General features: G+C 39.2%; 2 protein-coding genes and 1 long non-coding RNA gene across 6 annotated transcripts; 1 reads left to right on the top strand and 2 right to left on the bottom strand.

The window, feature by feature from the left end:
- Positions 1–1,066: 1,066 nt before the first annotated feature.
- LOC148715308 (uncharacterized) lies at positions 1,067–8,444 on the bottom strand. 3 transcript variants are annotated; one of them, XR_016395798.1, is made up of 5 exons: positions 8,239–8,444; positions 6,692–6,760; positions 6,401–6,542; positions 6,185–6,252; positions 1,067–1,397 (listed from the first exon to the last, which is right to left on the bottom strand). It is a non-coding gene; the product is annotated as an uncharacterized LOC148715308 (long non-coding RNA). The 3 variants fall into 3 exon arrangements; XR_016395797.1 differs by having other exon boundaries at positions 6,401–6,746; positions 8,239–8,443; XR_016395796.1 differs by having other exon boundaries at positions 6,401–6,760; positions 8,239–8,443.
- Positions 8,445–9,486: 1,042 nt separating this feature from the next.
- Positions 9,487–14,297, top strand: PRPL35 (Ribosomal protein L35). 2 transcript variants are annotated; one of them, XM_089924051.1, is made up of 4 exons: positions 9,487–9,800; positions 9,877–9,993; positions 13,873–13,917; positions 14,036–14,297. In XM_089924051.1, exons 1-4 carry the CDS (start codon positions 9,552–9,554, stop codon positions 14,111–14,113), a joined length of 489 nt encoding a protein of 162 aa, XP_089780177.1. In that variant the 5' UTR covers positions 9,487–9,551; the 3' UTR covers positions 14,114–14,297. The 2 variants fall into 2 exon arrangements, with proteins under 2 accessions (XP_089780177.1, XP_008797670.2); XM_008799448.6 differs by lacking the exon at positions 13,873–13,917 and having other exon boundaries at positions 9,491–9,800.
- A 2,982-nt stretch (positions 14,298–17,279) lies between these two features.
- On the bottom strand, positions 17,280–18,959 carry LOC103712809 (adenylate isopentenyltransferase-like). The gene has a single exon (XM_008799446.6). The coding sequence runs from the start codon at positions 18,795–18,797 to the stop codon at positions 17,541–17,543; it is 1,257 nt and encodes a 418-aa protein (XP_008797668.5). The 5' UTR covers positions 18,798–18,959; the 3' UTR covers positions 17,280–17,540.
- Positions 18,960–22,522: the final 3,563 nt, after the last annotated feature.

Raw genomic sequence — 22,522 nt, forward strand, 5'->3', positions numbered from 1 at the left:
ACCTACGTCTGATCCGATCTGTATACGATTTCTATGGACGCCCAATGGATCCTATTCCCATGTTTCAACCCCCACTACGTGCCATCTGTCCGCCGCCCTCCCGCTTGCCCCTCTTGATCGTCAGCGGTCTCCCCCTCCCTCACCAGGTGGTTGTGGTGGTCCTGCAAGTGTCGGCCTCCTCCAATCCCGCTGCGGCATCCCGTGGTGGTCCTGCCAGACTCATCCACTCCCTTGGCTACCTTCCTTCTTTGGGTGTGCTCTATCTCTCTTTCTCCCCTCCTTCCCAAAGCATGGTTTTGCCATCCCTATTCTTTCTATTCTCCTCCATTTTCAAGCGATCTCCTCCCTCTGTTTGTGAGCAAACGATGGGGGAGACCTACCAAACCTAATGAGTACAAGAGTAGGGAGAGGGAAGAAGAAAGATCGTCATTTTTAAGTTATCGTTCTCTTTTTCATCCTTGAACCGACCCATTTACATTCCGAGTTTAGAAACCCTTGTTCCTCCTTTTCACAAAGATTTGCATGGCAGGTATTTATTCTTATTTTCATCATCTTCATGGTTAAATTTAGTGTTAATTTTGGCATACATGCATGCGATTCTTGTTACTGGTTGTCTGTGTTTGCCATGTGCCATGGCTTAAGTTGGATTTATCTATGTTACCGAACTGGTACAGTACCGGTACCGTATCGACCCGTTTGCCGGCAGTACAGATCCCGGTACCGATTCGGCGGAGCTTGTCTACACCTGTAAATTTTTTCTGATAGTGGAAATTATTGACTCACCAAAATTACAAAACCAAAGCTGAATTTGCAATATGATGACCTGAACCACTTGACTAATACATGGGTCCACCAACAAGTCACAGAAAACTTCATACCTGCTGAACTAGAAAAAAGAAGTAGCTCTACTCAAGCCTTGAAATCATACTCGCTGACTGCTTCTATGTGCTCTGCTAAAAAACATGGTTTACTGGAGGTACAAAAAGGTAAAATTGTTGAGTTGTGTGTAGATGAAAGATCACAAAAATTCATGCATCTTCAAATTCCAAGTCTGAAACATGCAAGATGACTGAACTTTTCTTCACTCTATTATCACCTCTCTGTTCAGCACAGCATGATATCAAAGAAGAAAACAAGTAGACTGTCCATATATGCTGAAGGACCAGAGGGTCATGTTTCCCACTTGGCAGTACTCGAGGAAAATAAAAAGTTGACCACTAGATTCTCAAATTAGGAAAAAAATGATAGCTTCCATAAAATTGCATTTCCAGATGACAAGAGGACTAGATCAGAAATAATTTATTCTGGAGGTACTTTGTCAAGTTGTTAAGGAAAACTTGGTACAATAACCAAGAAAATAGTTCTCACCTCCAAGGGTAACCTGGTACAAGGGGAGCCTGGTACATTACAAGCATAAAGTGAGAATATTTGATGTGCATTTCCTTCGAATAACCAAGAAAATAGTTATCTCACACTTGACACAATAATTTTTCTATTGCTTCCACTAATAGAACACTGTAACAACACTGCGTTGCAATCATGAGATACGCATTACACTACAATTTGATCCACCAGAAAAATTGTGATTCTACCAACTAAACTACTCCTACGCTTTCAAAATTTCTAGAGTTCTTCACTTTTGCAGGTTGAGATCTATTGCAAGGTTTGAAATCCTCGGTTTGGAGCTGGTATTAGTTAGGACCTGGTATCATATCAACACTTGGGATGGCTTGGCTCCTGGTCTTTACGAGGATGCTTAGTTTCATTAAGAATTCTCTTATTCATTGTTTCTAATGCCTTTTTAGGATTTGTTTAGGTCAAGATTCATTGCTTCTTATTCTCTTATTCACTCCTGGGTCGTCAAACCCATATTGCACACTTTGCACAGAGAGAAGAAAATGAAGAGGAATGCATACTTGCTGAGCTTAAGCCAATTGGCCTATAAGTAAGTTACCTATGAACAATCTTAGTAATCAAAGTTAGCTCAAACTTTCTACAACAATGGTTACTTAATCTCCTTTCATGCATCTTGTTCCCTTGATTAGTGTTATCCATGTCCTTATGTCTCTCTCAAATATTAAAATACTGTTAGATGTAGGGATGGCAGTCTCGTGGCTTTTTTCGGATATCCGACCTGTCCCAACCCTAATAGGACCCATTTAGAAAAACCTTGTTGGGTTTGGGATGGATTTAGGATTTGCCCCTCGAGGTATCTGCTCCCAAACCCAATTATATAATACATATATATACATTATAAAATTATATATATATATATATATATATAATTGCCCTGTAAGACTACTGAATGACTAGTCCATGGGGCTAGACCATTGTCTCACGGCAGATTTTTTCTCCATAGCAGATACTGACCTTCTTTCTTTGAGGAGCACAATCAACAAGACTTCCAATGCCTTCATCGGAGCAAAAGCAGGCAAGAAAAGTCATTGGTAGTACTCTAGGGTAATTTACTTCCCCCTTACCCAATTGTGGGAGAAGAAGGAATGTGGAAGTAGTCCCCTCCTGTTTGATGATTGTTTTAATCAAGAATGGGTTATGCATTCAATCATCATGCCCTTCTACAAACAAGAGAACCTATTAATTATATGGCCACCACCATGAGATCATCCGGTAAAGACAAAAAAATTACCCACAAATAGTGATGAAATGATGATTGAAGTGTTGGAAATAGCCAATGCTCTCATATCCTCGAATTGCACAGAACCCACAACTACTACCTTTTTCGATAACAAAGCCCTCAACCAAGGGGTTAACCTGAAAGGAGTGATTCATGCCGCTAGCTGCCCACCTCTTTCGAGCCCAAGTCAAGCAAAGGCCCTCTCCTTATGAAGGGACTTAAACCTCAAACCTCAAAAACATCCAACCTCTACCTTTACCATTAAGCTACAAAACTCATTTGTGCTTTAGACTGTTTGCCAAATTATTTATACCATTTTTACTTGATATTATTTCTCCTTTTTATTTTAATTTTTTGTAATTCTGGGGAAACCCACTACCACCACCTTCTCAATAAAAAAGCCCTCGACCAAGGGTCAACCTGAAATGAGTGATTCATGCCGCTGGCTGCCCACCCTCAAGCCCAAGTCAAGCAAAGGGCCTCGCCTTATGAGACTTGAACCCCAAACCTCAAAGACATCCAACCTCTACCTTTACCACTAAGCTATAAAACTCATTTGTGTTTAGACTGTTTGCTAAGTTATTTATACCCATTTTTACTTGATATTATTCCTTCCTTTTTTATTTTTTTTTGTAATTCCGGGTCGGGTACCCAACCCTATCCGAATAACGGATCTAAATAAACATTAATCGGATGGATTCAAGTACCCGATGGATTTACTATTTTTTGATGAGAATTGGGTTTGGAAATTTTGGACAAATTTTTAATCAGATTTGGGATGGGTTCGGATAGAAGGATTTTAAGAGTTCAGGTATGGATAAGACAAATTTTGCGGCCTGTTGCTATTCCAAGTCATATGTCATTTTGAACCCATATATGGCAACCAATATGCTTCTTGGACATGGAGCAAATGCTGAATACCATGCCACTTTGGGCTTGCAATTGAAGAGATCATATTTCACGTTGTGACCTCAACAATTTTGCTTATAAGTATTTAACCTTGCTCTAGACTCATTTGCTAACATGACATTTCAGAGAGGCATTTCATCGGACAATATGCCTTCTTATCCATGCTTGAACTTCTTACTGTTGCATCATTGGCTCTATCAAGAGATAGAGCTGCAAAGAGGGAAGATATATGTCCATCAGATCGCTGTTCTTCTTCTGCTGGGTTAGCAGGGGGCTTTGGATGGTTTTGATAGAAAAAGATGAGGCTTTTAGTGAGTCAAATGCATTCAGGATGTAGTCCTCCAATTAATGGGACTCCAACAAGGAAACAGAAATCTGAGTAGATATGACACGCATATCTGTAATTTACAAAAACATGAGGGGGAAGGAATTGGATGAAATATAGGAAATCGATTAGTTTCACGGATAGTATCTTAAGATTAGAGGTGATCTAGTTTCCAACTTTTTTTAAAACTCGAAGAACGAAACAAAAACCCAAGTAGAAGTGGTAGCCACATTAATTATGCACAAAAATGTGGAGGAAAAGGAGTCAACAAAATTTTTTCCATAAACAAGTCAAAAATATTTTTAGTCAGTGAATTTGATGTATTTTAAGAATGCGTAAGAATTTAGAGAAGTCTATTATGGGATTAAAAATGTAAAAATATTTTAATCATCAGTTTGGTGTATTCTGGGAATACAGAAGTAACTTGACAAGAGGGTTGTTATGGGATTAAAAGTGTGAAAACTTTCACTCGGCAAAGTTATGGATACTTCTTAATAGTAGTAAGGATAACTTGTCATTGGCTAATAACACAATCATCATGCATGAATGCTTGCTAGAAATGATGGATCATTTACAGAATCCACCAGCCCAACGTGCCTATCACACATCACACTTAGAAGTGATAGATTCTTAGCCATCAAGGGGCTAACAGGCTTTCAGTCATATGGACCCGTAAGGGTCCACAGATACAATATCCATGCGATGTCTCCTTCACAGCTAGGAATTGGCTGAGAGGTGGTGGAAGGAAAAGGAATTAGCCAGTGCATTGAAATGTCATAAAAGTTTTGAGATTGTGGGATCAACCACCACTTTAACCCCTTCAACTTCTACCTTTGCTCTCACATCATCCTCAGCCATTTTCCAACTGTCTAGGAAAAATCTCCCATGGACATGGTAGCTAGGTATTTACAAAGTCCTTAAGGGCCTGTTTGGATGTCCAGTGGATTATCTGCTTGATGCTGCACCATGAAAAGTAGGAGTTGAGAAGAGGGAAGTTGTGAAAGAAGAGTTTGAGGGATCGGGAGGCTCTTGAGTTTGGAGGATCAGAAGACACTTGCAGTGAACCTCTTGAGAAGAGGGAAGTTGTGAAAGAAGAGTTTGAGGGATCGGGAGGCTCTTGAGTTTGAAGGATCAGAAGACTCTTGCAGTGAACCTTATCCCTAAAAATTAGGGCAAACAATTTTGATAAAAATGTAATTAAGTGTCTCTCTGGTAAATAGGGATAATGAAACCACATCAACCCCTAAATAGTTGCTCAAAAATCTTAATCAGGACCTCTCTTTCTTAGATCTTTCTTGAGTGGGAAAATGTTATTCATAGATTAGCTGCTCAGCTGTCCAAACAGGCCCTGAGAAGATATCTTTGTTCGTAATTATTTAATATTTGCAGAGAAAGAAAAGAACATACTATTACAAATGCACTTCACTTAAATGAGAATGCCATTAGCTATACTAGCAAAAAAAATTTCTTCAAACAAAAATCAAAATTTTGGATTTTCGTTGATCAAAGAATTCTGGTATGCAAGGATATCATGGATATATATTTATCATATAGCATCAAATCCCATATTTCTATGACTGCTTGAATAAATAAACAATATACAGGGAATCTATATTGTCCGCCCCTCTCAGAAAAAGAAATTCCTATTATTACAAATGCATTTGAGTTTCGACCAATAAAATTCATTCTCCTTCATTCAGTTATTCATCTAGCCAAATACAATAGTTTTCATGCTGACATATATAATATATTTCCTGCATGCACATTTATCCAGTAATTACAAATTTAGTTAGATGAAAGTGTCAATTTACTTCATCAACAGACTTGGACAATGACTGTAGATCATAATTTTCACGTGCATGGAGGAAATGATCGATAAATCACTCTAGGTTCATTTAACACTTTAAACAGTAAAGAATTAAAGTGTCATCACTTGCTTTAAAATGTTTTAGATATAACACTCCAACTGCCAGCACTTTAGCCAAAGAAAGCATGGGATACACAATTGCAGTACCACAGATTATATTGTCGCATCCAACCATCCAAGTGTCACAAGTTTAAAAGCTCCAAATTCAGAAAAACACAACTCTGAAGGTAACACTTCTTATAAAGTGCAGATCAGAAGTTCCAGTCAAAGTCACCCAAATGAATAATCAACTTATTGGTAAAATCATTAGTTAATCAGAACGAGTCAAGTATGGAACCTTTTTTAGAAAATAATAACATATCTCCACGTATGTAGGGCATGTTGCTATTTATAAATCAGACTATTGAAATCTTGTAACGAAGTTATAGGCATCAAAATCAACTCTTACCTTGGAATTGCAAAAACAGGATACATGCTTGTAGCTGTTGTGAGTATTACATAAAGTGAGACAGCAACCTGCAAATCATGTGAGTTGAACAGCATTTCAGCTACGATAGGAGGTAAGGGGAGATAAGCACTGTTTTAAAGTTTATAAGCAGACAGTGCTCATTCTACCAACTAGATACACCGATCAAATATAAAGCAGAAATGGTACAGGTCATACTTTTATGAATCAGAATTCACCAAAAAGCAGGCTTTTTCCCATGAAGCTCATTATGGTTGTAATATCAACAATGTACAACATCTTCAAAACATTTATGTATCAGAACCCATAGTGCAATAATCTGTTTGGCCATGCATGTACACTTGAAGAATCATGAAGAAATAATCAATGTAACATCCAACAAAGTGCAAACTGGCAGGAATTGGGAGATAAAAAAGGATAAAGAAAAATCAATTTAAAATTGTAACAATAACATATGATACAAGAATCTCATTGTCCAGATTCACTCACTGAACCAAAACTTTTGACTCCTTGCAGCAATTCTTGATTTATCAGCAAGTGGCAACTGCTGGGAAAGCACTTGATAGTCAAAAGTATAAATGCTAAATTAGTAATGAGTATTAAATATTTCAGGGAATATGCCCTTTATAAAATGATATGAATCAAACTGGTTTGTATCTTTGATGGAGGAAGACAATCATAATTAATTGAATGAGAGAAAGTATTCATAAAGGAAGTTCTAAGTCGACAAAGCCATATTTATTTTCATTAAGTTAATGCATACTTTGTTTCTCAACATAATTTTAGAGCACACATTCATCACAGCTAGATATCAAAATAGGCAATAACTTTTTGTTCTAATATTTCAGCATATTAATTGTAAAACAGAGTTTGATGCAGTATAACCAGCAATAATTATGCAACAATTAGCCAACATAATTTATCTGTATACCAGGCTGATAACTCCTGATAAGAAAAGATAAGTTGAATTTGATATGGAATATTTAGTATCGATAGGCCATTTACAGGTTCAGAAATAAACTTGCGATATGCTCAAGTTTGAAACCATATAAGCAGTTTGGCTCAAGAGGGAAAACAGGTAGAGTTAGACTCTGACACGTAAACACTAAAAAGTTTTTTTTTTCTGGGTCCTTCACATCATGAAAATAGTAGAAATTTCAAAGAAAACCCAAAAGAAGTCATTAGAAAGAGGGTAAGTAGGCCGAGCGAGACTATGACTTAACTAAAGGGTTTAATTGGATCGTTTACATCATTTAAGCCATAGAAATTTCAAGAAAACCCAAAAAATTCATCAGAAAGATACTAGCTTTAAGATCGCAACACCAACAACCAACGGCTTATGGGAATAATTGCAAAAATTTGTGTTAAAGTTGAAATCGTAGAAATTTCAAGAAGCCCCAAAGAGATCACCTGAAACGTACTAGCTCGAAGATGACGATATCAACGAGTTTTAGGACTGGAGTAATTTCAAATATTTGTATCAAAGTTGGAAAATCATATAAATTTAGAGAAAACACAAAAGAAATCATCATAAAAATACGGGCTTCAAGATGACAATATCAATGACTCGTAGCACTGAAATAATTGAAAATATTTTCGGAAAAATTGGGAAATCATAGAAATATTTCAAGAAAACTGAAAACAAATTATTAGAACGATACTACCTTTAAGATCAAAAAAAAGAGAGTCGTAGCATTTAAAATATTCAAGACACCCACGCCTTAGTAGATCTTTATTGACTTTCATTTCGAAGATCAAGAAGTCATCAATCGAAGAAGGATGAAGCAAAGAAAATTAAAGGGAACTCTGGTGCAAGAAGATAACGAAGAAGCAGAAGAGATAATGGTAAAGAAACAAAGAAAGAGCCGCACAATAGATTAAAACTCAACTCTTAATTAGGGTTGTCCTTATAGAGAATAAATATGATCCCGTTCGAATTTTTGGAGGAACGAGTAGAAGAAACTTCTTGAAAGAAAATCTAAAATCAAGAAATGGATAGATTCTTCAAGAACAGAATAAAACCCTAGATATCTTACCGAATTCGATGCACCTGGAGCTCTCGAGGAAGAGAGAATGGAGTTCTTATCAACGATCAGAGCCACCGGAGAAGAGACGACGCCTTCGGGCCCCCTCCTTCCCCGGGGAAGAAGGCCGGGAACGTAGAAAAGTGGGAGTCGGTGATCTAACGGGCTGCTACGAGGAGAGGGGGGGTTTTGTAGGGGAAGGCCGGTAGGCTATGGCGGTTTGGAGTTTTAAGCTAACCCGGAAAGTTGAACCGGATTCAATTATCAGAATTAGACCGGACCCGAACCGTCCGGGTCGGTCGCTGCATGACCCGGTTCAGTATAGACCATGAACCGAACAAACTCTTTCTTTTGTGTGTGTGGTTACAAGGGAGGTTGCAAACCTGTAAATTAAACCCAAATAGAGGAACCAAAAAAGGAACAATCTTTGAGAAAATATCGGAGAAGAAAAAAATAAGACTATTAAATACCAAATAGTGAAAGAACGTGTTCATATTAAAATCAGTCCACATACCTCATCCTCTATTCAAAAAATTAAAATAAAATAAACAGGATCGGATTTCTTAAAAGATAGATGATCCAAAAGACGTGCAATTTAATTTTTCGAAAGATGCATGATTTAAAAGATACATGACTTAATGCCAATATAAGAAGATCTAATTTCAACTAAAGTGAAAAAAAATGCGCTCCTCGAAAGGGATCTTTCTGAAGGTCTCTCACAAAATTAATAAAATAAACACTAAGAACAAGAAAGTTAATTAATACTAAAAAATCTCAATCAACCAATTCAAATGACATTTTATCAAACCACACTAAATTGGAAAAGGAAAAAAAAAGAAAAAAGAAAAAAAAACAACAACCAAATCAAGAGATAAATTAATTGGAGAAATAAACAATGCATAAGGAGAAGGTTTGGTAGTCTCCAACTAATCAAGAGCTTCCTAAGTTAAAAACAAATATACTCTTATAGGCACCGACTGGTACAAAGGAGTGGAGTCATGCAAACTATGAGCTATATAATCTATTTGCATGCCTCCACTTTTTTTTGGCACCCAGTGCTCTGTCTCTTCTCTGTTCCCGGCTCCACTTTTTTTTTTACTTTTTTTGTGTTGTATAATTTTTTTTTTCTTTTTCTTTTGCACCTCGCTTCACCGCACGGTCCCTTCACCGTCCCGAATCCCACCAGCCACCACTCGCTCGGCCCGCGCGCACGTGCCCTGGGATTTGGATTGATCCACTGGTCCATCTAATAATTTTTATCTATCCAAAAAACCCACAGAAAAGAGAGAGAACCGAGGGGACGCCACGGTATACGGAAGAGAAAAATGGCCTCTTCCATCTGCTTCATGAGGTTATCTTCTTCCGTCCCACTTCCGCTTCGCTGCTTCCATGGCGTCCGTCTCTCTCCCTCTCCCATGACGGTCTCTCTAAAGAAGAAGCTCAGCTCCTCCAAAACCCTATCCGGGTCCCCTTTTTTTCTTCCGAAGAGTCTCTCTCCAATCCCTTCCCCCTCTCAGAAGGCTTCTAAACTCGCCGTTTTCGCTGCCAAAGGATACAAGAGGAAGACCCACAAGGTGCCACCTTCCTCACCTTTCTCTCCATTTTGATTTGTTCTGAGGAGAAGCCCTCTCTCGTTTCCTCCGTTGGCAGGCGTCGGCCAAGCGGTTTCGGGTGACGGGAAGGGGAGTTATAGTGAGGCGGAGGTCGGGGAAGCAGCACTTGCTCGCGAAGAAGAACACCAAGAGGAAGCTCCGGCTCTCCAAAATGGTGAACTCCTTTTGCCCCATTCCTCTTTTAATGTTGAATATTTTTGATTGTCGGACTGTTCCAAGTACTGCTATTGATTCAAATTTATTGACATCTTATAAATTAATAGTGTTATTCTGGTTCCAAACACTATAATTTTGGTTGTGCTGCTGCTTGTTCCCAACTTCTTGGATGGTGAATCTTGCAATTCCGTCGTTTTTTTTCGCCATCATTTATTTATTTATTTATTTGATGTATAGTTCGGGCCGATATATCCAATAGTAATCTTACAAGTAGAAGCCTAGGTACTTGGTATCTCTAATTCTTCCTTGCTTCCCTCGCCCAGTGGCAAAAAGGGGCAGCAGTCATTGTTGATCTTTCTGTCTATGCTCCTCTATTGGCAAGAGAGGCAAAAAAGTGGCAACTGTTTCAATATGGGATGCTCTGGAGAGAGATAAGAAGAAGATTATTGAAGAAACTGAAAAGACATGTTGCATAGAGATTTAGATGAAAATTTCACGAGAGTCTGGGCTTCCTGTATTGGATAATGTAGATAAAGCTAAAGAAGATTAAAACCATTTGCTTAAGATAACATAGAGAGAATCAGCAAAATAAATATTAAAGAAAGAATTGTTTCTTAGGATGTCAAAAAGAGAGATAAGCATTACTGTACTAGGAGTCTTTTCAAAAAGGATCTAGAAAACCTGTAAAAGAAATTTGGAGCATTGAAAAAATTTCTCACCTTGAGTATTTGTTTTGTTTTAACTTAGATTTTTTACTAAGACATCATTATTGCAGAAATGGTACTCTGTGCCAGTATTATGTGAATACCATTATTAGATGTCGAAATCAAGAAAACTTCATTACAAACTATTACAACGTCAATGAAGAGAAAAAGATTTGGTAACTTCTAAAGCTAGTAATTTTATTCCCGACTCAGAATGTTAGCTGTTAGAATGTCTATTTGATTTTACTGGTACTAGGCTTAAATTGAAATGAAATATCAGAAATTTATATGAAGATTCTTTTGGTTTTTTATACTTAAGATAGTTCAGTTCCTTGTGGTAATTGATATGATTTATCCTTACTCTGACATTGGATAATGAAACAATTGCATTATTGCAATGTGATTGCCTCCTGCATGTGCAATTCAACAAATAATACTGGAAAATATTCATGAAGAGTTAAACATTATGATTTTGTAATTATAGCTGAGATTTCTGTGAACCATTCCGAGCAACTTGGAAGTTCATTAATATTCTTGACGGCATATAGGAAGAGGGATCAGTTACAGCATGACCAAATTCAAAATATTTCCTACACCAAATTTCATTAAGTTAGACTTGGTAAACATTATGAATCTTGCAGAGCCTCAGAAGGAGAGAGAGAGGTGTAATAAATGGATTCTTTTGGAGTGAGTGAAAAATATAACAAATGAATAGAATTTAGGTGGAGTTAATATGTCCTTATGCTGTTTGATAGTGAATCTACAAATGTTAAAACAATATCAGTGAGATCGAATTTTAATATAAAAAGTAGATATGGCGTCACTAGAGAATAAGAGAAGGATTATAAGAGTTGTGAATATCTGTGGCTGTCGAAAGTTACATATGAAGGCACTGGTACTTTATAATTTGATCCCTCAATCCTTGGATATGCAGCAAACTTGAAGTTAGGGTTGGTGAGACTTTTTATTGGGAAAATTGAGAGCTGCCTCATGAATTGATTGACATTTTATATTTAGCCTCTGTTACCTAGGTATTTTATTCCCTTTCTTGGTTTCAATGTCCATATTATGTTTAATCCCTGCTCTGTGCATAACACAACCCCAATTTTGTGTGCTATAAAGCCCAACTCTATGTAAAAAAAAAAAGGCTTAACTGTATGTAAAGGACTAAACAAAAACGGCTAACAGTGTCAGAACCAATTATCAATTGGCAGTCGAGCGAAGGACCGATGTTAGGTGTCTCTTTTGTATGTGGGAGTTTTGATATGTTTGATACCTTCTCATCAAGATTTGTCATGATCAGGAGATAGGTTTCTCTGTTAGGATATATTAGACTATGGTATTTCTCTATTAGAATATATTAGACTATTGGGCTTCTGTGATGGGAATATATGAGGTCATGAGGTCATTTTGTAGCTGCATTCTGGAGGCATTACTTGACCTAGATTTGGAAGTCTTAAGCATTTAAGTACCTGTTTCGTAACTGATCTTCCTTTAATAATATGGTTCATAATTAGGGTTGCTTTACTCTCTTATTATCTCCAACTGGCTTTTGTAGGTCAGATCAGCTGTGCTTCGTCATCAAGTCCTCAATGATATTTACCTGCAAAATTATTATTATTGTAATGCATCGGGATGTATTCTTTTCATGTCTTCATCCATTATATGCTTTTTCTCCTTTTGCATCTAATTTGATATATGATTTGGTGCAACTATTTTATCATTGTTCAATGATCTTCAGTTTTTTCCCCTTTATTCATATATTGCATCTTTCATCTTAATGCATCTAATGTAGTTTACATTGTACTGCTATCCATTATCATCTTTGATGCGGTCCATATATCCACCTTTGTCCCTGGTCTTTGGACTTTTTCAAAATGGTTCACAAGCCTGAAGTGTTGAACACTATAGTGTCATAAAGGCCTTTAACATCAGCATGCTTTAAAATGGAATTTGGAGGCCTAAACCAGGAATAGGAAGGAGTTATTTTGGTTTGGATGGAAGCAAAACATCTTGTACAGAGTGGCAGTAAACATTACAAAAAACAAAATTATAATAGTTAAATTAACTTTCTGTCTTCTTTGAGGAGAGGTGAGTGTGCCATTAAAAGTCCATCGATGAAAAGCAATGTAGTGCAAGGAGAGGGGAAGGGGTTGGAAGCCTTGCTTTGATCAAAAGAAACTCAATGAAAAGACCTGCATAATAGAACCATAAGACGTCTAAAATATATGGTATTTTTATTAAGAAGATATCATGAAAATATAACAGCTTTGTGGGAATAAAATTTAACATGTAAGACATTCCACTAGCAGTTAAAATTATCTTCCCCTCAAAATATTGAATTTGGAAACAATATTTGATATGATTAGAAAATTGTGGGAAACAGAGATAATTCAGTAAGAAAGGAAGAAACAATTCTGCACTACTTATTCTTTTAAAGTACTCTTGGCACAAGTTGGTAGTACTGTTGTTGCCTAATGGAACGATGCTAACAGTGGAAGCAGTGCAGATGTTCAAAAACAGTTCAATACGTTGTGTAGGTCTCTGCTACTGAAATGCTGAAGATCTTGATATACTTCAATTAAGTAGCTGCAACCTTATTTTTAAACTATCCATGGTTCTTAATGTAGAAGAAGCAGGGATTGTGCACTTTTTGACTTGTTTTAATAGATGCTCTCTCCCCAAACCAAAAACATGAGGTTGTGCCCATTTTCAAATGGCAATATGGTGTCATCATGATTTTGGAAGTTCATTGCTGGATGCTAGGAGAGGAAAAAGATTGAGAAGTTGGTGATGTGTGGGGTAATTAGACATGGTTTGTGGAATAATTAATTTTTTATATATATTTTTTGTCTATTTCTTGGTTGGCAATGGGAACGCTAGAGTTGTGAGATCAAATTCATGTTACTGATAATTAGAAGATTAGTTCATATTATTGCATGGATTGTAAATCTCGTTGGTATTGGCTACAGCAAGTCACCGAAGAAGATTGGCTTGTTCTTTCCTTCAAGATAATATGTAGTTACTGCATCCTTCCATGTTCTCTCTGTCATTTGAAAGATATAACCAATTGTCAAATAAGAAAGATATTTAAATCTTTTAGTTTAGGGGTAAGTTTAAATTAGGTACTTTGTCATCCTGCTTATTAGGTACTTTGTCATCCTGCTTATTAGGTACTTTGTCATCCTGCTTTCCTGTTATTCAATAACTGCTTTGAGGTATGTTTTCTTGCTTATTAGGTACTTTGTCATCCTGCTTTCCTGTTATTCAATAACTGCTGTTGCACCATATGATCAAATACTTGCTTTTCTTAAATTTATTGGATTTTGCTTACAGCACCCAGTTAGCAGAAGTGATTATGACAATGTGATTGGTGCACTACCATACCTCAAAGTGAATCGGAAGGCAACGTGATGTCCAAGTGATCATCAAAGGAATTTGATGGTTTCTTTAGTTCTTTTCTTTGAAACTTAAATGTCCCTTGCTTGTTACCTGGATATATTATTTATAGTCACTCATTGTTTTTTAGACTGTTCAGTTTATGTCTGCTAAAATTCTCAATCTGGATGTTAATATGATGGATCTGTTTCCCAAGTAATCCAGCGCACAATAACCTTCTCCATGTTTGATGGTTCTTTGAGCAAATGCCAGTTATTAGCTTAGCAACCTGAAACAAAGTTTTTATCAACATCTTTCTTGAATTAATGAATCAAAAGCCTTTTATATAAAGATGCTGCAGGACTCATTTTGCGACCAGCCATGGATCGACCCGGACAGCGACCAGCTCTGACTAAACGCAGAGGGTGGCTTCTGTTTTTTCAATCACATACCAAGGGAATTTATGACTAAACATTGCTGTTTATCATGCTCACGTATTATGATGATTAAATTATGTTGAACTACATAGCCATGTAGTGAACTGGACGCATGCTGGTGGCTCCTTCATGCAGGGAGGTTTTATGTTCAGACTCTTTTGTGGTGCATCTTGGGTAATATTTGGAGGTTGGCGGGGGAGAGCACTTTATTTTTTGCCATGCCCTTCGTCATATTTTATTTTTTTTATTTTGTTAGATATATATTCATACTAGATTAGTATGAGCAGTGCGTTCTAGCAAATAAAAAAAATATATATTAAATTTTAGCCTATTGATGCTCTATGCCAAATTTGTAATCAATAAAACTTTTGTGATTGCGAGGCTTCTTTCTTCTTTATGATTATCATATTTTTTAACAATAAAATGTTACTTTTTGGCTTTAGGGATTTCCATACTTTTCTTTTTTTAGGGCTGGGAAGAATTGGGAACTCTTCTTTACAAGCATTTTGCAAGAGTGATCCTTCTTTTAGTCTTGGAAATGCTAATTAGCTTCCATTTAAGTTCTTTTTGAGACCTCAATGATGATGCTACTTTTTGATCACAAGGGTCTTACCATCCATATTTGCCAGTTCATATACTCATCATTCAAATCGGGATTTTTATATTGTCTTCTTAAAGCACTTTCTAAAGGATCGACCCTTCTTTTTGGACAAGGTGCTGCAATAGAGCGGCAAAACTGGGTGTACTGGATCGAAGTGTCTCCTCTACGTTGGGCTAGTTGGAAGGAGCGTGATGCTCGATCATCACGCACAAGGAATGCTCCTCCCCCTCTCTCGAGGTCACGATCAAGGCCCACTCACATTGCATGGAGCTAAAAAAGTCAAGCCCAAAAGCCAGCCCAGCTACATCTAAATAGCCAACTCATTTTTGCTCTATTTACAAGCACCATTGATTCCTTGCATGAAGGGGCATGGTATCACCTAGGCAATGGGGTGAGGAATTAGCTCCTTCTATTCTCAATAGGAAAAAAAAAGGCTAATGCATCAATTTGATCATTACGTTCTCTTTTTAATAATCGATATGATCAATTACAACATTGCATACCTATGGAACATCTTTCCAACTCAATTTATGGCTTTACACTAGAATTGAAACAAATTCTATTCTCTTAAGGGATAAAACCACGTGTTACTAAAGGTGATAATGAAACCATACTTAATGCAACAACCAGAACCTTTAGTTCAACTATTACCCAACCTAAAACATGCTAATCAAATGCGCCGAATTTGGTAGAGGCTTTACAAAATGTGCTTACTTTATGGGTTTTCTCTTTGACCCATGGACATAGAAGATGGGTTTTTGTAATGAGGAAAACGAAGCATATTTAATTAGCAACTGCATGGTGCTCTAATCATTACTAAAGAATTCAAATGCTCTGGATATATGAAAGTAGTCTCGAAACCAAGCTCTTAAGAAAATATAGAAAAGCTTTTACTGATTTAACAATGAACTCGCATTAAGTAGTTATCACTATACAAGGTGCTTAAACGACATATCAAAACTTAATTTCTTGTAAAATCCCTTTGATCTTCTTAACGGAGACTAAGTTAAGAAGAAGAACGGAATAAGTTTCCATGCAGCCACCCGTACCTATATTTCATATTAGGTCACTGTGTTCTAACGACCGTTATTCTGCGGCATGGCAGGGCCAGGTGCAGGGCTCGGAGCTAGGTGGATGGGATGCCAAGGTCACGTCCCATCCGTCAGCCGTAGTCTGGAGGACGAGATCGATTGGACTTCATCAAACGATCCGACGATCACAGCATCAGCTGCCGTCAGATCCCGGCCACCCGTGGTCCCACTGGTGCACCTCGTAATCGGGTACGACCTACCGTATAGCTGCAGGCGAGAGGGAGAAAGAGAGAGGGACCAGCGTGGGCATCTTGGGAATAACCAGGACTAATAACGCCGGCAATGTTTTTTCCGCTCTCCAATTTCCATGCCCCGGGAAGGAGCAAACACTACTTGAGCCCTCCTACAACTGCAATGATGCTTTTGCCGTTTCTAGAGACCACCAAGAGCTCAAATTCAATGGACTCAACAACCACCAGGCCATTCTCTTGGCGCCAAGCCATCAGCAGTAATCACAACATTAAGTACACGTTTAATATATATAGTCTAAAAGATTGCTTTCAAAATTGAGTTAGTATATGCTATGGAGCAAGAAAGAAATGGACGTGCACAGGGATAATCGTTGACAATACTCTCTAAGCCAAAAGATGCTCCAAAAACTAGTACTGTTTTTTTTTTTTCATATTTGATTGTAGAGAAGAAATAATCCTTCACACTTGTGCTGGGAGTTAGGTGCTTGCCTCCACCCACATCACATGTCTCCCAACAACACGCTTCTTAAGTGGGCATCTCTCTCAAACTCACACCCAAAATGTGATTGAGATTCCCCTTTCAAACCTACACACTCGGAAGGAAAGTAAGATAAAAAAAGAAAAAAAAAAGAGAACTAGATAGGAAAGAAAAAGATACAATAACTAAGATAACCCGAACTAGACCCAACATTTTCTTCTCTTTTTTTTTCCTTGTGTTGTATAATTTTTTCTTTTGGCACCCAGTGCTCTGTCTCTTCTCTGTTCCCAGCTCCACTTTTTTTTTTTTTTTTTTTGCTCTTTTTGTGTTGTATGATTTTTTTGCCTTTTCTTTTGCACCTCGCTTCACCGCTGTGTCCCTTGACTGTCCCCAATCCCACCACTCGCTCGGCCCCCACGCTCGTGTCAGAGGCGTCCTCACGCACCAAAATTGGCCGCCTGCTCCGCCCCGGCTTCCTCCCAACGATATTCCACTCACCCTTCTCCCTTTCTCTCTCTGATACAAAAATTTAAAGATTAAAAGGAAATACGTTCTCGAGCTGTTCGTACCCTTTCTTTGTTCCTTTTGGTATCTTTAGTCACCTTTCTCCAAATTCTTGAAAAAAGGCCGGTCTGGGCTGGGAGGAGAACCACGGACTCGCTCAATTAACAACCGAGTGGAGGAGAAAGCGAGGACTCGAGGAAGCTCTCCACCGCGGCGACGCTGGGCCCCACCACGTCCCGGTCCCATGCCGCCGCCCACGCCGACCCCTCCAGCCGCGCCCGCACCGCCGCCGTCGCGTCCACCCGCTGGAGCGCCCACCCGCATCCGCTCTCCCCGAGCCTCCCGATCTTCCGCACCTGCTCCTCCGCCAGCCGCCGCGTGTTCGCCTTGATCGCCGCCACCGCCGCCGCGTGCTTCTTCGCCCCTTTCCCTTTCTCGAAATATTCTCGGAACTCCGGCACCCCAATCGCCTTCTCCAAGCCCGGGTGCCTCCCCGGCTCCGCCCCCTCCGCCGCGAAGTACGCCTCCAGCTCCGCCACCATCCCATCCGCCACCATCTCCTCCACCCGTCGGTCCAGGTACTCCGCCAGTACCTTCTTCTCCACGTCCACCCAGAGAAAACAGCACCGGTAGCGCAGCCGCTCCCGTCTTCCCCGCCGGCTGTCCCCCGCCGCGAACGGGTCCACCCGAGGGTCGTGCCGTGCCGCCAGCAGCGCGTGGATGAACGAGTTCGACCCGCCCGCCACCACCGGGAGCCGTCGGCGGGCGGCGATTCCCTCGATGGCCGACGCCGCCAGGGACCTGAACTTCAGTGCCGGGAGCTCCCCAGCCTCGGGGTCGAGCTCCCCCAACAGATGGTGCGGCACGCCGCAGCGCTCCGCCAGAGGGATCTTGTTGGTGGTGATGTCGAGGCCACGGTAGACCTGGATCTTGTCGGAGTTGACCACCTCGGATGGAAATCTGGTCGCCAAGTCGATAGATAGCTTCGACTTGCCGGTCCCGGTTGCACCCATGACCACGACCACGCTCTCATTCCGGCGACTGCTGCAGGCCCTCCCGGGGAGGTAGAAGAGTTGGTGGTGGAGGCTCTGGCTGTCCACCGCCGTCATCACGCTCTGCTGCCCGAATAAGAACTTCGCCGTCGCCGCCCTCGCCACGGGCCGCTGGACACCCTGGAGGAACGGAAGAAGAAGAGCGCTGAAGGTGCTGCCGCTTCTGGAGAATAAAATTCTCATATAGAAATTTTTTTTATTGCAGTATGAGTCAACAGATTGTTGCAATATATTTTCTTCTAAAGAGGAGGAGTTTGAAGAAGAAGAACAGAGAATGGAGGAGAGAAGGAAGTAGAAAGGAGAATCCGATACAGCGTGTAGTGGAGGTGGGAGACTGGCATGCCAAGTGTTCGCCAATGATCTCATTCAGTACAAAGGGAATCAAGACTGTGGGAAAAGAGGGAATGCCGTTTCGCATAAGAGCAGCAGCAGAGGGCAACCGCCCATCTCAATTCATGCACTTCTTGTTGTTGTTCTGGACCATGGACTTGGGTCTCTCTCCCACACACACTATTTCCCTTTGTCTTCTTTCTCACTTACCCTGTTTTGCTCACGCTAACGCTTTATAACTGGTTCCAGGTATCCCATATATATGTGTGTGTATGTATATATATATATATATATATATAGATATATACAAGCTAACCCCTTTCCTATCTATTTAATTAAGTTTTAGGTTAATCATTTCGAAGACCATGCGTATGGGCGTTACACCATTAAATATTGTGGTGTGTTCTACTGTTCTGCTTCTATTCCCTGCCCTTCTCTCCCTTCTCCCGAAGCAGTATAAAAAAAAAGGCAACGAAATAATGGAAGGGTAATAAACCAGCCAGCTCTTGTCACGATCCTTTTGAGTTAATAGTTTGTCTTGGTCCTTGCTGGTTCGGTTGTGCTTACAAATAGATGGTTTGTGTGGATAAAATAAGTGGAAACATAAAAAAATGAGCATGCCTGGTGCTTTGGGATCAGCCCCACCCTGGGGCTCTCTGTCCTTAAATGCAGGAGAGGAGTGGGAATATGGTGGCTTGGTTGGTTTGCAACTAGCACAAGTGGCCGCTGCTTGATCAGACCAGCATGGGTGGATGGTGGTAGTGAGTAATGGTGTTGGCCAAGTTGAGCCTCATCCGAACAAGGGAATCGGGTTGGCTGCATGGATTATTCCATTAGTCACGCATCGATGCTTCGTGCTTTCACGTACGGAAAGGATTGATATTTTTTTAATTCTTCGAAAAATCGCATTTCACAATGTTCCAGCAAATTTAGTGTAGTTTCTCCGTGCCCAATGTAGTCATTGCCTGCTTGGACCTTGTCCATCTTCCAAGAGGAAACTCAATCCAAGTGATATCTCACTAAATTAGAAGCGATCCAACTGCAGACCAACATGCATAAGGATGGATAAATTGGAAAAGAACACAATACATGTGTTTTCGTACGTATTTCTTCGTGGTTGGACTGGTCCACCAACTCAGTGATGGATCTGGTCCAACCGAAAATTATACCTAGATTAGGGGTAGGCCTTCATGTTGTGTATTGAAGAGTTTATTGGGGGTGCACATGTGGGGTTTACCTATGATTTATTAATCATCGAATTCCTTTGGGTTCGGGTTAATTCGACATTTTCTTGTTTTTGCAAGCACCGTGAGGAAAGGGACGTTGGATTGCCTTATAACAAGTGTGATGGATACGAGGGAACTAGGAGAGGGCCTATCACCATCTGCTATGGCTTTGCTCTCCTTCGAGGAAGATGCGAACAACTTCAAATTACCCTAACCATGGTGAGTCTTCATTGTCATGGACCCAGAGAGCTCAAGTTGCAGGAGTGGTTAGCCTCAAAAGAGGGTATTCTTTCTGAGAAGGTGCCAAGGAGATGTTCTGTCTCGAGGTTTTTCTCAGATACGAAAGCACCAGCTAGAACGGCAGGGAGTGAAAAGCGAAACCAGACATCTTAGATATTTTTTTCTTGTGCAACGAACATGTTCCCTTCGTCATGCTGAAGTACAGCATCCCCTTTGACAATAGCTAGATATGCTTGTGAGGAGAAACTAGCAAGTCAGGCAAAAATACATACATGTCCATAAACATAAATTTCAAAATAAACGTACGTGATGCATTCATGATGAAAAAGAGCATATATGACGTTACGAGAAAAAAAAAAAAAATCAAAGGGAAACAAACAAGAAAGAATGGCCATAATTTGAAACACATAACTGATATAAAAAAAATAAATAAATAATCTTTGATCTGCTGATCGATCTTCATGTACCATGCATGCACTAGCCTGGCTCCTCTATTGTGCATGCTGCACAGAGAAAGTGACGTGATATGTTGGATGATGCAGATTTTTTTTTTGTATGTGTTTAAGATTTACATGTAGAATTTTATGGACGAAGTTATCCACCACTAGGCCTCGATAAAGCTTTTAAATGCTCAAGCTTGGATACGTTAATTATTTCCATGACAGCAAACTTTATAATTCTAACAAGCACCAATCTTTCTAGTACAATGGGAATAAAAGTCTTCTTCTATATATATACAAGATTGACAAGCGGCAGTTTTCACACATGGCTTGCAGCTCAGAAAAATGGAGCAAAAAGAACTCGCAGTTCTCCCTTATCGAAAAAGACTTTAAAAAAAACACCTTAGCTGTTTATAAACATCAGGTCCTCAGATCCCAAGTTGTAGGAATTTCCCAGATCTTGGTGTAGGTTATAATTGGCCAATAGGTGCACTTGGATTAACTTGTCTTCTTTATTGAAAGCCACCTACGTAGGTTGATGACAGTCCAGAGTAAGGGGATTATAGACAATTCTGCTTCTGTTATAAGTGTCTGGACTGGTCTCACTTGGTGAAGGAGTGTAAAAAATTAAAATGGCTAGTTGTATCTTAATTATTGTAGTTGTCGTTATGGGTCCTTCAATTGCCCTGAACTGACCCTTAGTTCTCTATCATAGAAGAATTTAGATAAGGAACTCTCTTAGAGCTGCCCAAATATTGTTCTTGCCAATTTTAAATATGATGCAAAGAGAAAATTTTGATCGTGCAAGTGCCACTACCTGGAGAGGTTATTTGAACTGGGGATACTGATGTCCCTGATGCTCTGTTTTATTTTCTTTCTGCAGCTGACTGTACTCATTTAAGAGCAATATGAAACGCCGATTTACCAAAAAAAAAAAGCATTTGCACGCCCTAAACTCCGTCCGAGTCCGAATTTGATATTCCTATTATCTTGGAAGCTTGACCAAACATGGAAGACATTCTCCATAATACAATATTGGAATGCAATTCGGCAAGATTGCATATGGCAGGGATGGGATATGCAAGACATGGCGAGGTTCAAGCCAAATCAACTCGACTGGTCTAATAAGCTAGGCTTAACTCGTTCCTGTCATGAGGCAGTACAATTTAATTACTTTGGCTTTCGGTGTTAATAAACTTTTTTTACGTTGGCTCGTCCTCTACTTCTTGACATTTGGAGGATTATTTTTGGCTTGTTTAGCTTCTAGGTTACACTTATTTATCATGAATGTAATGCAATAACAGATTAGATGGCCTTCTATATCACCAGCGTGGATCGCACTAATGGAACTCTGTCACGATTACTATGTAAAGGCTCGGGAGCATTTTGTTTTCTGATTTGCAATGGATGCTTTATTCTTGCCCATTATAACCCCAAAAGAAAAATCTATTCCAACTCAAATTAATTTATATTATTCTATTTTTTGCTTAATGCCAATTGTATTAAGGACGTAAGTTTCCTCATAAAAAGTAGTTGCGAAGGGGTTTGCCTACCACCTGTAATTCAAATTTTAAGGTGATATTCTACTAGATGTGAATTCAGGTGGAACCAAAATTTTCTCCTGCTTTATACTCCAAATCCTAGAAAGATAAATTAACATGCTATGGTTGCAAGAAGGTGGCTTATATGTTGTTTGCGCAAGTTTGTCATTATATATATATATATATATATATATATATATATATATATATATATATATATATATATATATAATGACAGGAGAAAAGATAACAACTGTTCTAATGAATTATTTAGTACTATAATGATCTGATATAATGTATATTACAGCTCTTTT

The sequence above is a fragment of the Phoenix dactylifera genome, chromosome 1, assembly GCF_051530095.1.
Source record: "Phoenix dactylifera cultivar Ajwa chromosome 1, Ajwa_hap1_PhDact_Kaust_v1.1, whole genome shotgun sequence".
NCBI lineage: Eukaryota > Viridiplantae > Streptophyta > Magnoliopsida > Arecales > Arecaceae > Phoenix > Phoenix dactylifera.